General features: G+C 41.7%; 2 protein-coding genes across 3 annotated transcripts in view; both read right to left on the reverse strand.

Moving 5' to 3' along the window:
• Nucleotides 1–11760, reverse strand: part of LOC133978632 (spindlin-1-like) — a 15318-nt gene extending 3558 nt beyond the window's left edge. For both annotated transcript variants that reach the window (XM_062416924.1, XM_062416923.1), the window contains exons 1-5: nucleotides 11701–11760; nucleotides 2030–2324; nucleotides 1545–1593; nucleotides 1331–1425; nucleotides 1058–1213 (exon numbers count right to left, since the gene is read on the reverse strand). In XM_062416924.1, the coding sequence (XP_062272908.1) occupies nucleotides 1058–1213; nucleotides 1331–1425; nucleotides 1545–1593; nucleotides 2030–2081 (352 nt within the window). In that variant the 5' untranslated portion in view covers nucleotides 2082–2324; nucleotides 11701–11760. The remainder of the gene's footprint in view (nucleotides 1–1057; nucleotides 1214–1330; nucleotides 1426–1544; nucleotides 1594–2029; nucleotides 2325–11700) is intronic.
• The window catches only part of LOC133979436 (uncharacterized), a 1726912-nt gene that overhangs the window by 706079 nt on the left and 1008333 nt on the right, over nucleotides 1–12500 (reverse strand). The window lies entirely within an intron of this gene.

Genomic DNA, 12500 nt, shown 5'->3' on the forward strand with positions numbered 1-12500 from the left:
TCTTTCCTCCTTCCTCCCTCCTTTCCTTCCTTCTACCTTTCCTTCCTTCTACCTTTCCTTCCTTCTTCCCTCCTTTCCTCCCTCCCTCCCTTACATCCTTCCTCCCTCCCTTCCTTCCTTGACTCGAGGACAACAGGAGGGTTAAATGTGCAGTGATGAATGAATTATAGGCGCCCCCGTGTGGCCGTTAGAGGGAACTGCAGCCTTCTACTGTATGAATGTTTTACTGCTTGTTGTTCAGAGACTAGAAACAATAAAAAGAGGCTGTCTGTGTTTAAAGTGTCTGTTTGAACAATGAAATATGATCCAGCTCATCCGGTCGTTGTAACAGATCAGAGATAAAAACACCTCACAGCAGTTTGGATTTGACGCCTCTGCAAAGTCTTCATGCTGCAGCTGTTTGGTTGCATGAATCTGCAGCTTTAATATGAACTGCAGGTAAAATCAGCAGCAACACTTCATCTGCTCCTTTAAGCCGCTGTGCAGATGTTTGGTCTGATTTCTGCCTCGAGTTTTATATTATAAATGTTTTAATAATAAAAGAAGAGAGTTAGAGACGTTGGTCTGCATAAATAATGTCACAATTATTATTATTATTATATATTCTAATATTATTGTTATTGTTTTTCTTATTTATTGTTCTTTATTCTTTCTTATTGTCCACTTTGCTGCTGTAACTCTGCACATTTCCCCAGTGTGGGTCTAATAAAGGAACATCTGATCTTCTTCCACCGTCTCCGTCTCTGTCTCACACCAACCAAAACATTAAAAATGACGTCATTATAACAAAAAACAAATAACCCCCCCCGCCAATTTAATCGTGTATTGGCAATCTAGAGTAATGACGATCTACGATTTGAAATTTAGAGGCAATCGCACAGCCCTAACACACACACTCACTCACGTCTCCCGTCGTGACTCATCTTTCATTTCTTGCCGTTAACTTACTGTGATATTTAGACATCACTAGTTTGATGTTCTGTTGTTGTTTTATGTGTCTTGTAATAATGCATCATCATTATTATTATAATTATTATTATGATGATCAGTTCCTCACCCACTCTGTCAGGCAGCACCTCCAGCCCCACCACCCGCTCATCACTGTACAGCTCCAGGCCGTAGATGCAGTCGAAGCCGTCGTATTTGATCAGGTAGAGAGACGGGTTGACTGGAACCTGGTCCAGGACCGTCCCCTTCCACTGGGACGACTTACCTGCACACACACACACACACACAGAGAGAGCACAGACACTCATCGGTTACCATGGAGACGGGCTGCAGCATCACTGTGTTTTAGTTCCTGAACATAGAGAATAATGATGTGACTCACTGCCTTCCTTCCAGATGTGCTGGATCCTGCAGCCCACGATGTTCCTCCTGGGCTGAGCCAGAGGTTTACTGGGGCCAACACTGGTCCTCTGCTTCCTGCAGGGGAGGAGAGGAAGAAGAGAGGATGAAGAGGAGATGAGGAAGAGGAGAGGATGAAAAGGAGAAGGAAAGGAAATATACAGAGCAGGAAGAACTTTAAATAAAAACTGACTTACTTGTGTGAATTCTTCTTCTTCATCATGTTTGCAGCGACGCCTGAATGACCTGAAACACATACACACACACACACACACACACACAGACACAGACACACAGAGACACACACACACATAGAGAGAGACACACACACACACACACACACACACACACACACACACAGACACAGACACAGACACACAGAGACACACACACACACACACACACACACACACAGAGACACACACACACATAGAGAGAGAGAGACACACACACACACACACACACACACACAGATACACACACACACACACACACACACACACACACACACACACACACACACACACACACACAGACACACACACAGACACAGATGTGAGTCAGACTGCTTCAACCTGTCACCATGGTTACTGAATCTGCTGAACGTGAAGCTCTGTGATTGGATGTTTGATAGTGAAATGCATGCTGGGAGTCGTAGTTGAGCCTTTAATCAGTGACTCACCCCCGTCCGGTCGGGGCCGCGGGGCCGATGGGCTCTTGAATGGGGTCTTCATTCATCCACCTGTAGGGGGGCCACCGCCCGGGGCCAAACACCGGGGGTGGGGGGGGCGGTGAGGATGGAGGGAGGGGGCAGGGAAGGAGGGGGAGGGGAAGGGTAGGGAAAGGAGGGAGGAGGAAGAGGAGGAGGAGCACCAGGAATTAGGCCGGGCCCTGGACGAGCTGCATACGGGCCGGGTGCAGACTAACACCTGGAGTCTGAGGCGACGTCACAGCTGCTGAGGAGACGGAGCTTCAGCCTGAAGACAGAAAGCAGAGACACAAACATCAGACCTGCTGCTCTACAGTCCAGAGGGTTTAAAACACGATGATACCAGAACCGAGTAGCGGAGGCAACAGTCGGATATCGATCGGAATTACATCACGATCTCGACCCTCGAAATCAACGGAAGAATCGAGGACGTAGTGTTTCACTTAACCTTCCTGTCGTCAAATTGACCTCGTCTGTTTTGACTGTTCCTTCTTTCCTCCCTTCCTTATGTCCTTCCTCTCTCCCTCCCTCCATCTCTCTTTCTTTCCTCCCCCCTACCTTCCCCCTTCCTTCTTTCCTCTTTTCTTTTCTCCTTCCCTCCCTCCTTCTTTCCTTCCTCCTTTCCTTCCTTCTTCCCTCCTCCCTCCCTCCTACCTTCCTTCTTTCCTCCCTCCCTCCTACCTTCCTTCTTTCCTCCCTTCCTTCTTCTTCCTCCCTCCCTTCCTCCCTCCCTCCTTCTCTCTTTTTTTCCTCCCCCTTCCTTCTTTCCTCTTTTCCTTTTTCCCTCCCTCCTTCCTTCTTCCTCCCTGCTTTCCTCCTTTCCTTCTTCTTCCCCCCCCCCCCTTCCTCCCTCCCTTCCTTCCTTCTTCCTTCCTCCCTTCATTCTTCCTCCCTCCTTTCCTTCCTTCTTCCTCTCTTCCTTCCTTGACTCGAGGACAACAGGAGGGTTAATCAAGGTGAAAGAGAAAATCACGAGTCCAGTAAACAAACTAGTATTTTAATAAATCCTGTAGAAGATGAGTTCAGTATACAGCAGACACGGTGATGTAGAGAACTAACCGTCTAACAAACAGAACCAGAGTTATAATCTCAGTCCGGCTCCCATCCTGCTCTGAGAATCAGCCCATTGTTCTAAGTCATAACAAGACATCACAGGTGGTGTCCTATCAGTGGCTGAGTCAGCAGCACTTTCACACACTGATACCACTTTAACACCAAAGCAGTTCCAGTGCTGGTTCTGGGCCAGTGCTTAACTTGGAACCGGTTTTCCTGTTCACACAGATAAAGAACCGGCTCTCGGCCAGAAGAACTGGTTTGCTGGACTACAAGAAAGAACCGCTTATGTTTGGGGGGGCAGGGGGGTTATTGAGACTAGAGATTTTTTTCCTCCCGATACTTGTGCTGTTGGTATCGGCCGATGCCGATACCGAAAACCGATACCGATACCGGTGTGTTAAAAAAAACCTCATACTACACCTGCATGACTGTGATATGACTACCATTGTGGTAAGGCCTGGCTCAGGTCAAACCCTTTGTTTAAAACAGTAGTGCAACAGCAACTTAACTAAATAAATATAGGAATAATTATTCGCCGTCTTACTGGTGGGAACATCAGCAGAGACACAAACATCACTGCTGCTGCTCTACAGTCCAGAGGATTTAAAACATGATGATACCGGCACCGATTAACGGAGTCACAAGTCGGATATCGATTCGAAATTACATCACGATCTCAACCCTCGAAATCAACGGAGGAATCAAGGACGTAGTGTTTCACTTAACCTTCGTGTCGTCCTCCCGGGTCAAATTGACCTTGTCTGTTTTAACTGTTCCTTCTTTCTTCCCTTCCTTCCTCCTTCCCTCTTTCTTTCCTTCCTCTCTCTTTCCTCCCTTCCTTCTTTCCTCCCTCCATCCCCTTTTCTTCCTTCCTTATGTTATGTTATGGGAACATCCACTGTGAAGTACTGCCAAACCGCCGACATGATGCGCTAACGTTAGCTCCTTGTAACAGGCGTCAGGTGATCAATTCTTCTTCGCTCCTCTAAAACAGCAGCACAGCGCAACTGTTTTAAGAGCGGCGAAGAAGAACTGTGTCAGAGCTAACGGAGTTAACGGAGCTAACCAGTTAATAGATTCCCATTTTTAATAAATTACGTGGTATCGGATCGCTGCCTGGACTCCAGTACTCGCCAATACCGATGCCAGCATTTTCGGCACTATCAGAGGCATTTCCGATATTGGTATCGGAATTGGAAGAACTCTAATTGAGACCAATCACAACAAACAAGACAGCATAGTGGAGAATAGATAAGGAGTGATTTATCCCTTGAACATTTGACTGATGGTGAAATTCATGCGTTGTGAGTTAGCTGTGCTCTGCCTGCTAACGTTAGCTTACAACAAAGGCTAACAACCATCTCAATCCTGTTGAGCGGCACAAATAAGTTGTATCTTCCGTGTTTGGATGCGAGCCCGGAGCAACAGCTGTACAAACGCTAGTCTGCGATCGTTGTTGTTGTTGTTGTTGCTTCGGAGTTGGCCCGAGTCTTTATGGGAAAGCAGCGAACGTAACTGACGTATGCAGTGACGTCATTACGTGGCCCCGCAAGAACCTCGAGCAGTGGGAAAGCAAACTGGTCCTCAGCTGGTTCGCAGTTGAACCGACTGCGAACCAGAACTGGAACTGCTTAAGAAGTGAAAGGGGTAATGAGAGATACATTGCTAAAGTGGATATGAAACTATAATGAATATTATTTCTCTACTACAGAAGCCACGCTGCCACGTCCAGCAGACGAGTCAACATTACATCCTCTAACCTGAACTCTGAAGCTGGTTAAAGGTCACCATGGCAACCGCTTATAGAGGAGACACATCACCATGGCAACCGCTGATATAGGAGACAAAACCATGGCAAGACACTTAACTGTTCAGTGATTTCTATGGACATTAGACTGTTTTAATTTAGTTTTAGTTTTATTGTGAACTTGAATATCATCTAATATGAAGAACACTGCAGTTACTAAAGAGTCACTACATGATTCTTTTGTTTACAGTAAGTTTCCAATTGACTACTGAAACAAGTTATTGTTACATGTATTGTTGATACATTATTTAATTCAGGCCTTAATGTGGTACATTACAAACAACTGATGGACAGTCATGAACTATTGACACAAGAATCAAACCATTTTTAAATACCGGCAACAACGTTACAGCGATTCGTTTTGTTCTGTCTTGATGTTTCTTTCTATTGTCGTTCAAACATTCACCAGCAGTCGTCCAAACTGACCAAACACAGACACAGACTATGAAAAATGATCTAACACACAACGCACGTGTTCCCTTCTTATACCCCGAAACCTGTGAGTGTTAAAGCCAACTCCTCCCATGGCCTAAAAACCATTACCTCATTTTTTGACACCAATATTTTCTGTTGGAAATGCTCCTTCAGTTCCCTGGTGCACCTGGTGCCGACTGACACCGTTATATTCTTATCTGGTTGCCACCTGGAGGTTTTTTTTAAAACAAGGTACTTCCCACAAAATACACCATTAGCTTTTAGAAACTCAGGCCTTGGTGTTTTTGTTACATCCCATTATGTTTGGTTGACCTCCTTACTGCTTTAAAAAATATATATATGGGTCAATGACGTATAAGGATTTTTCAACAGGTAAATTTAAAAATAATAAAAATGGGAATATCTATTGCAGTAGTTCAAACATTAAGAATGTTGAGTACACATAAATTCATATTAAAATAGTAAATTAGGTGTTTTATGTGTTTTTTCATCTCGATGAATTAGAACTGAATAAAAAAGTCATGTGGTGCGAACATGATCTATCTTAAAATAAATGAATTTAAGTGTTTCGAAACAAATTATTTGCATGTCTTTTGAGTTTTTGTAAATAATAATCTCATATTTATGTTCTATAATGTCACAGTTGCCTTCTTAAATGTATGTAAGACTTATTTTTTCTGTAAATTGCTTAAAAATGATTTTAAAAAAATTTAAAATACAATTAGTTAAGCATACTGTATCAGTGATTAATATTAAAAGTGATATTTTACTCTGAATTTAATACAGTTATTGGTATTATTGGTCGCACCACATGATATTTTGTCACTTTAAATAACAGAAAAATGACTAATAACTTGGGGTTTTTGAAAAGTTAAAGTGAGTACATATAAAGGAAAGGTACTACATATATATGGTAATTTTTTAATCAATTTAAACCTTTTTCTAACTGAAAAAAATGCAGTCGGACTGAAAATGTAGGCGTCACGTCATTGACCCTTATATATATAAGTATGGTAAATTTAATCACATGGTTTCATTCTTGTTTCTGATTATATTTCATGCTCATAAATTCAGTCAATCAGTGCAGATTAACAAACATAACATCTTATTTCATAATGTCCTCAGTTTTGTTTACCATTACCATTGTCTCTTTTAGCAGATACAACATCAATCATTGTCAATAACTGTCTGTCATCCAATTTTACTCCACAGTTTCTCTTCTCTTGCTTTGTGTGAGACAGAAAGCCTCATACAGCAGCAAGTACACCATTGCCTCCATGTCCTCCATTGGTTATGTGTTTGTGTCGCATATAAAACGAAGTCACGACAGTTTGGTGAAGCCGTGCTATGACAACCCCGCCCACGTTGAGGAGGTACTATAGTAATGGAAAAGGTTCCTGGTACCAAACCGAGTTGAGTAGAGCTAGAACTGTATAGTGGAAAAGCTCCTTTAGTTTGTGTTACTGTGGAGATTCTGCAGCTCTGAGATCTTCTACCTCAGTCGAGCGAAGTCGCAGGATTCAGAGGTGAACGAGGTGATGAGGAGGGCTGGGTATCGTTTAGAAAAATTACAACACCAGTACTATGTTTATGGGATGTTTCTGATGATCAAACCACAGATTCTAGATCAGTAACAGTCTGGATGAAGCTGTAGCCGCTCAGATCATTTCCAACAATCCTCTGTTAATTATCGGTTAAAAAACTTCAACGAGCTTCGACCTCGGAGCAGAGAAACGTTGCTTAGTCTGGACGCAGCGTCACAACGGAGAGAAGACGACGCATTTATGAATTTAGAGTTCATCCTCAATCTAAAATCTAACTAATCCAAATAAACTCGGACAACTGAGCTTTTCCCAAAACGTCCTCTAAAGATCAGTAAATGTGAAAATCATGGCTGTAATATCACTGACTGGACAGATGGTGGCAGCAGTGAGTCTGTTCTCTCTTTACTGTCACTTTAAATGCTTTTATGCTTTATTTCTCTGCTGCAGTGAACGGTTTCTTCTTTCTAGATATTACAGATTTTAAAGATATTAGAGATATTTGCATGACCGAGCTGAAACTGCTGCTGCGGACTCTTTTCAGCTTAAGTTTGAAATCTGCGTTTTTAGAGTTTAAGACGTGTGAAGAAACATTTTGGAGCTTTTCCTTTAAAGCTTTAACTCGGAGTCTGAGCTGCGTGACGAACCTGATTATTGTTTAACAAAGACAGATGACTGCAGGTCAACATAAAGAGGTCAAAGGTCAAAGGTCAGCTCAGCTCCTCCCTGCTGCACTCGTGTTTTTAATACTAATTCAACTCGACTAAAAAGCCTCCACTGAACATTAGGAGGGTTTGTTTTTAACTTATCTTTTTTTTAATCAATGTTAGATGTTTTATGTCTTTTATTTACAGTTTTTATCTTATTTTGAAGATGATGAAGATGATGAAGATGATGTTTAGTTGCAGCTGTTTGAACGGTTGTTTCCTGCTGCAAGTTAACGGACAAAAACAGGAAACGGAAACAAATGAAACGAGGTCAAAGAAAAGTAAAATATATATATTCCTACATTCTACAAAAAACTCAACATGAGAAGAAGAAGAAGAAAAAAGAAAAGAAAAAGAATTCTGCTCTCAGACACAAAATGTAAATTTAAATCCAACAAACCGTCAAACACACAAAGACGCTTTAAGAAAATGACCTAAAAACTGCAAAGCTGCAAAACTACACAAACCACACACACCTGGACACACGCACATATATACACACAAACATGCATGCACACAACTGAAAACACGCATGTACACACACGCCCACACACATATACACACAAACACGCATGCACATATACACACACACACACACACACAAATGCACACACAATCACACGCATGCACACACACATATATACACACAAACACGCATGCACACATAGACACACATGTACGCACACAGAAACACTAACACACACCTCCCAGCTCTTCATGTGAAGTTTCCTTTTGTCTCATTATTTTAATTTTAATCTATAAAACATTAAAAGTGATGAAGACAGAAACCTAACAGCCAATCATCCGTTCATCATTCTGAGTCTTCAATGTGAATATTTCCTGTTTTGTCATCTGACCATTTTCTGACCCAACAACTAATCGATTAGACGAGAGAATGATTGATTAGAGAGATCTGACAGTTAATAAGACTGAAGAGGAAGAAAAGCAGAGAACATATTCTGTCTGGAGAAGCTTGAAGCAGAAGAAGAATGAGGAAATATCTTCATATATCTGTCAATAACGGCCATTACTGAACTATCACAGATAAATATCGGTATTGGCGAATACGGTGTCCGATACTTTTATGTTTTAAAGTTATATAGTCGGTATTTTCTGCTCTATAATATCAGTATCAGTCGAGTCCTAACAGGAAACATTGTGTTAAGGGTTCAGCTAACGATTATTTTCATAATCGAGTCGTCAATCAAATATTTATCTCGATTAATCAATTAGTCAAATGTCCAACACAGATCTAGTTGATGGAGGAACGCTTGTGTTGATCGGCTGTGAGAAAGTTCGTACTAGCAGTCATATTTTCTATCTCTGGGTGTAAAAAGCATCGATTGACGAGAGACGTTCGTCTCAGTTTTCTTTGCGTCTCCATAGTGATAGTACCTGGTACCTGCTGCTCCATCAGGGATAGTACCTGGTACCTGGTACTTTTTTAGTACCTGCTCTGCCGAGGTTCCAAGCGAGCCGAGCCGATACTAAATGTGACGTCAACAGACTGCCGGCCACTGATTGGTCAGAGAGTCACTGGAAGAGTCATGAGCATGACGTAGTGAGAAGTAAAGATGGAAGAAAGGAAAATAAGACAAAGAAGGAAGGAAGGAAGGAAGGAAAAGAAGACCAGAAAGAAACTAGGCCGCCGTCCCACACAAGAATCAAACCCGGCATTTTTAAATACCAACAACAGCGTTACAGAGATTGGTTTCTCTTCTCTTGCTTTGTGTGAGACAGAAAGCCTCATACAGCAGCAAGTACACCATCACCTCCATGTCCTCCATTGTTTATGTGTTTATGAGTTTAATGCAGCGTTGCTATGACGACCCCGCTCACGTTGAGTAGGTACTATAGTAATGGAAAAGGTCGTTCCTCGAACCGTGTCGACTCGAGCCGAGTAGAGCTAGAACTGTATAGTGGAAAAGCGCCATAAGTATTGATTTATTTTGGTCGAGTACCGATATCCAGCTGTACATATGAACTACTTTACTTCATTTAACCCATAAAAGTAAAATTACTTATTTTACTACGACAGCAGAAACCAGGAAGTATTTACGGTGAGACGCTGCAGACAGAGACAGTTAATGAGTCACTGATTATCTGAATATCTGCAGATTCATTATCTGTCAATCAACTTATTGATTAATACTTACTGACACAAACTGAGTTCAGCAGGTTTCCTCACAGCTCCGAATTTACTAGGAATCACCAGAAACTGTCCGATACGATATTATCACGATACGATATTATCACGATATTCTCCTGCACGCTAACCGTCACCTCTGCTAACTTCAACAGAAACCAAACTAGTCCTCTAGATTTTATTATTCTTTTTCTTCCTCTCTCTTTCTTCCTTCCTTCTGTCCTTCCTACCTCCCTACTTCATTCCTTCTTTCCTCCCTCCCTTCCTTCTTTCCTTTCCTCCCTTCCGCCCTACCTCCCTTCCTTCTTTCCTCCCTCCCTTCCTTCTTTCCTCTGTCTTCTTTCTTTCCTTCCTTCCTCTTTTCCTTTTCCCTCCCTCCCTCCCTCCCTCCCTCCTTCCTTCTTTGCTCCCTCCCTCCTACCTTCCTTCCTTCATCCTTCCTCCCTCCCTCCCTCCTTCCTTCTTTCCTCCCTCCCTTCCTTCTTTCCTTTCCACCCTTCCTCCCTCCTTTCCTTCCTCCCTCCCTCCCTCCCTCCTTCCTTTCCTTCCTTCTTCCTTCCTTCCTTCCTTCCTTAACTTGAGGACAACAGGAGGGTTAATAAAATATAAGATACAATATTATACGATAATATGAATAAGATAGGATTAGATTCGAGCTATGACACTATACGTTAGAATATAAGAAAAGATACGTTACAATACGTTATAATAAGACACGATACGTTACAATACTATACTGTACGATACAATGCGACATGATAAGATACGTGATTATAGGACACGATATATTAAGATCCATTACATCATGATGATGCATTATGATACGATATGATTAACGTTGCAATTTATATAATAAACGATCGATACTTAGCGTCTTTGTATCGATACAATATAACCACGCAAAATATCACGATATTATCCTGTATTGATTTTTTCGTCCCACCTCTTAATATTTACAGATGATTGTGTTTCTATTCTTTAAATTAAAAGCAGCTTCAGTCTAACATAGAGACGGGCGATACGGACAAAATCACACATCACGATATTTTAGACCAAATATATCGATGTCGATATCGCAACAATATCGTAAAGATGACATCGATGCTTTCACAATTTTACACAATGACATTTATGATAAATAATCAGCAGTAATGTGGATATAATGATAAAGTGGGTAAAAAGTAAATAATAATTCTATATTTTACTGTAACGCAGCATTTAGAGGCAGGAAAATAAACTCTGACGACATATCGCAATATTACGATATCCTAAATCTAAGTGATATCGATATACTGCACAGCACTAGGATGACATCATCAGTACTCAGCGTCTGATCACCTGAGTTTCACCTGAGTGTCCTTCTGCATCCACACACACACACACACACACACACACACACACACGCACACGCACACGCACACGCACACGCACACGCACACACACACACACACACACACACACACACATATATATACACACACAGGTAACACACATACACACACAAATACAGGTAACACACACACACACATATACACACACATTAACTGATTCCTGTGTGTGTGTGTATGTGTGTGTGTGTGTGTGTTACTTGTATATATGTGTGTATATATGTGTATGTGTGTGTTACCTGTGTGTTACCTGTGTGTATATGTGTGTGTGTGAATATACCGGAGCCCATCCAGAGGTCACCGTCCCTTGTCCCGGTCCCCGGTCCCCTCCCTCCTCTCTATGAGTTAAATCAGTGCTCAGGTAAGCAGCTCGCTCTGCAGGCTGCAGCCATGTTTGCGCCATTATTTACAAACCCCGCATCAGATCCCCGCATCAGAACAAAGAGCGGGGGTCTGTGCGGGGCGCAGGGCCGCACAACGAGCTGCTCTGCGGGACAAATGTCCACGCACACTAAAGCTCGTGAAACAGCTCGTGCAGTGGAGCGCGAGGCCTCCGTTTCTTACCTGTACACCGATCAGCGCCGCCGCATAATCCCGATCAGACACCGTGACTCCACCGAGCCGCTGAGAGCTAGCTGCTGCGCACACAGGACCGGAAGAGGCCCGGACGGCGTTTCACAATAAAAGCACACACCGTGAAGCGTCAAAATAAAGATTCTTATTGATTAATTGATTAGCAGCTTGGTCCATAAAATGTCAACATGCTGATCACAGCTGTCTAAAGTCCAAGATGACGTCATCAAATGTTTTATCCACGACACAAAAATATTCAGTTTTTTGTCACAAAGACAAAAAAATACAGAAAATATTCAAATTTAAGAAACTAAAATAGTTTATTAATTTAATGTTTGTTAACTAATCAACTAATGATAGCAGCTATTGTTAAAGATAAACCCAAACTACTATTATTACTGTAATACTGCATACTACATCACTATAATACTGCAGTACTTTTACTGTAATACTGCATACTACATCACTCATAATACTGCAGTACTTTTACTGTAATACTGCATACTACATCACTATAATACTGCAGTACTTTTACTGTAATACTGCATACTACATCACTCATAATACTGCAGTACTTTTACTGTAATACTGCATACTACATCACTATAATACTGCAGTACTTTTACTGTAATACTGCATACTACATCACTATAATACTGCAGTACTTTTACTGTAATACTGCATACTACATCACTATAATACTGCAGTACTTTTACTGTAATACTGCATACTACATCACTATAATACTGCAGTACTTTTACTGTAATACTGCATACTACATCACTATAATA

This window comes from Scomber scombrus, chromosome 4, assembly GCF_963691925.1.
Source record: "Scomber scombrus chromosome 4, fScoSco1.1, whole genome shotgun sequence".
NCBI lineage: Eukaryota > Metazoa > Chordata > Actinopteri > Scombriformes > Scombridae > Scomber > Scomber scombrus.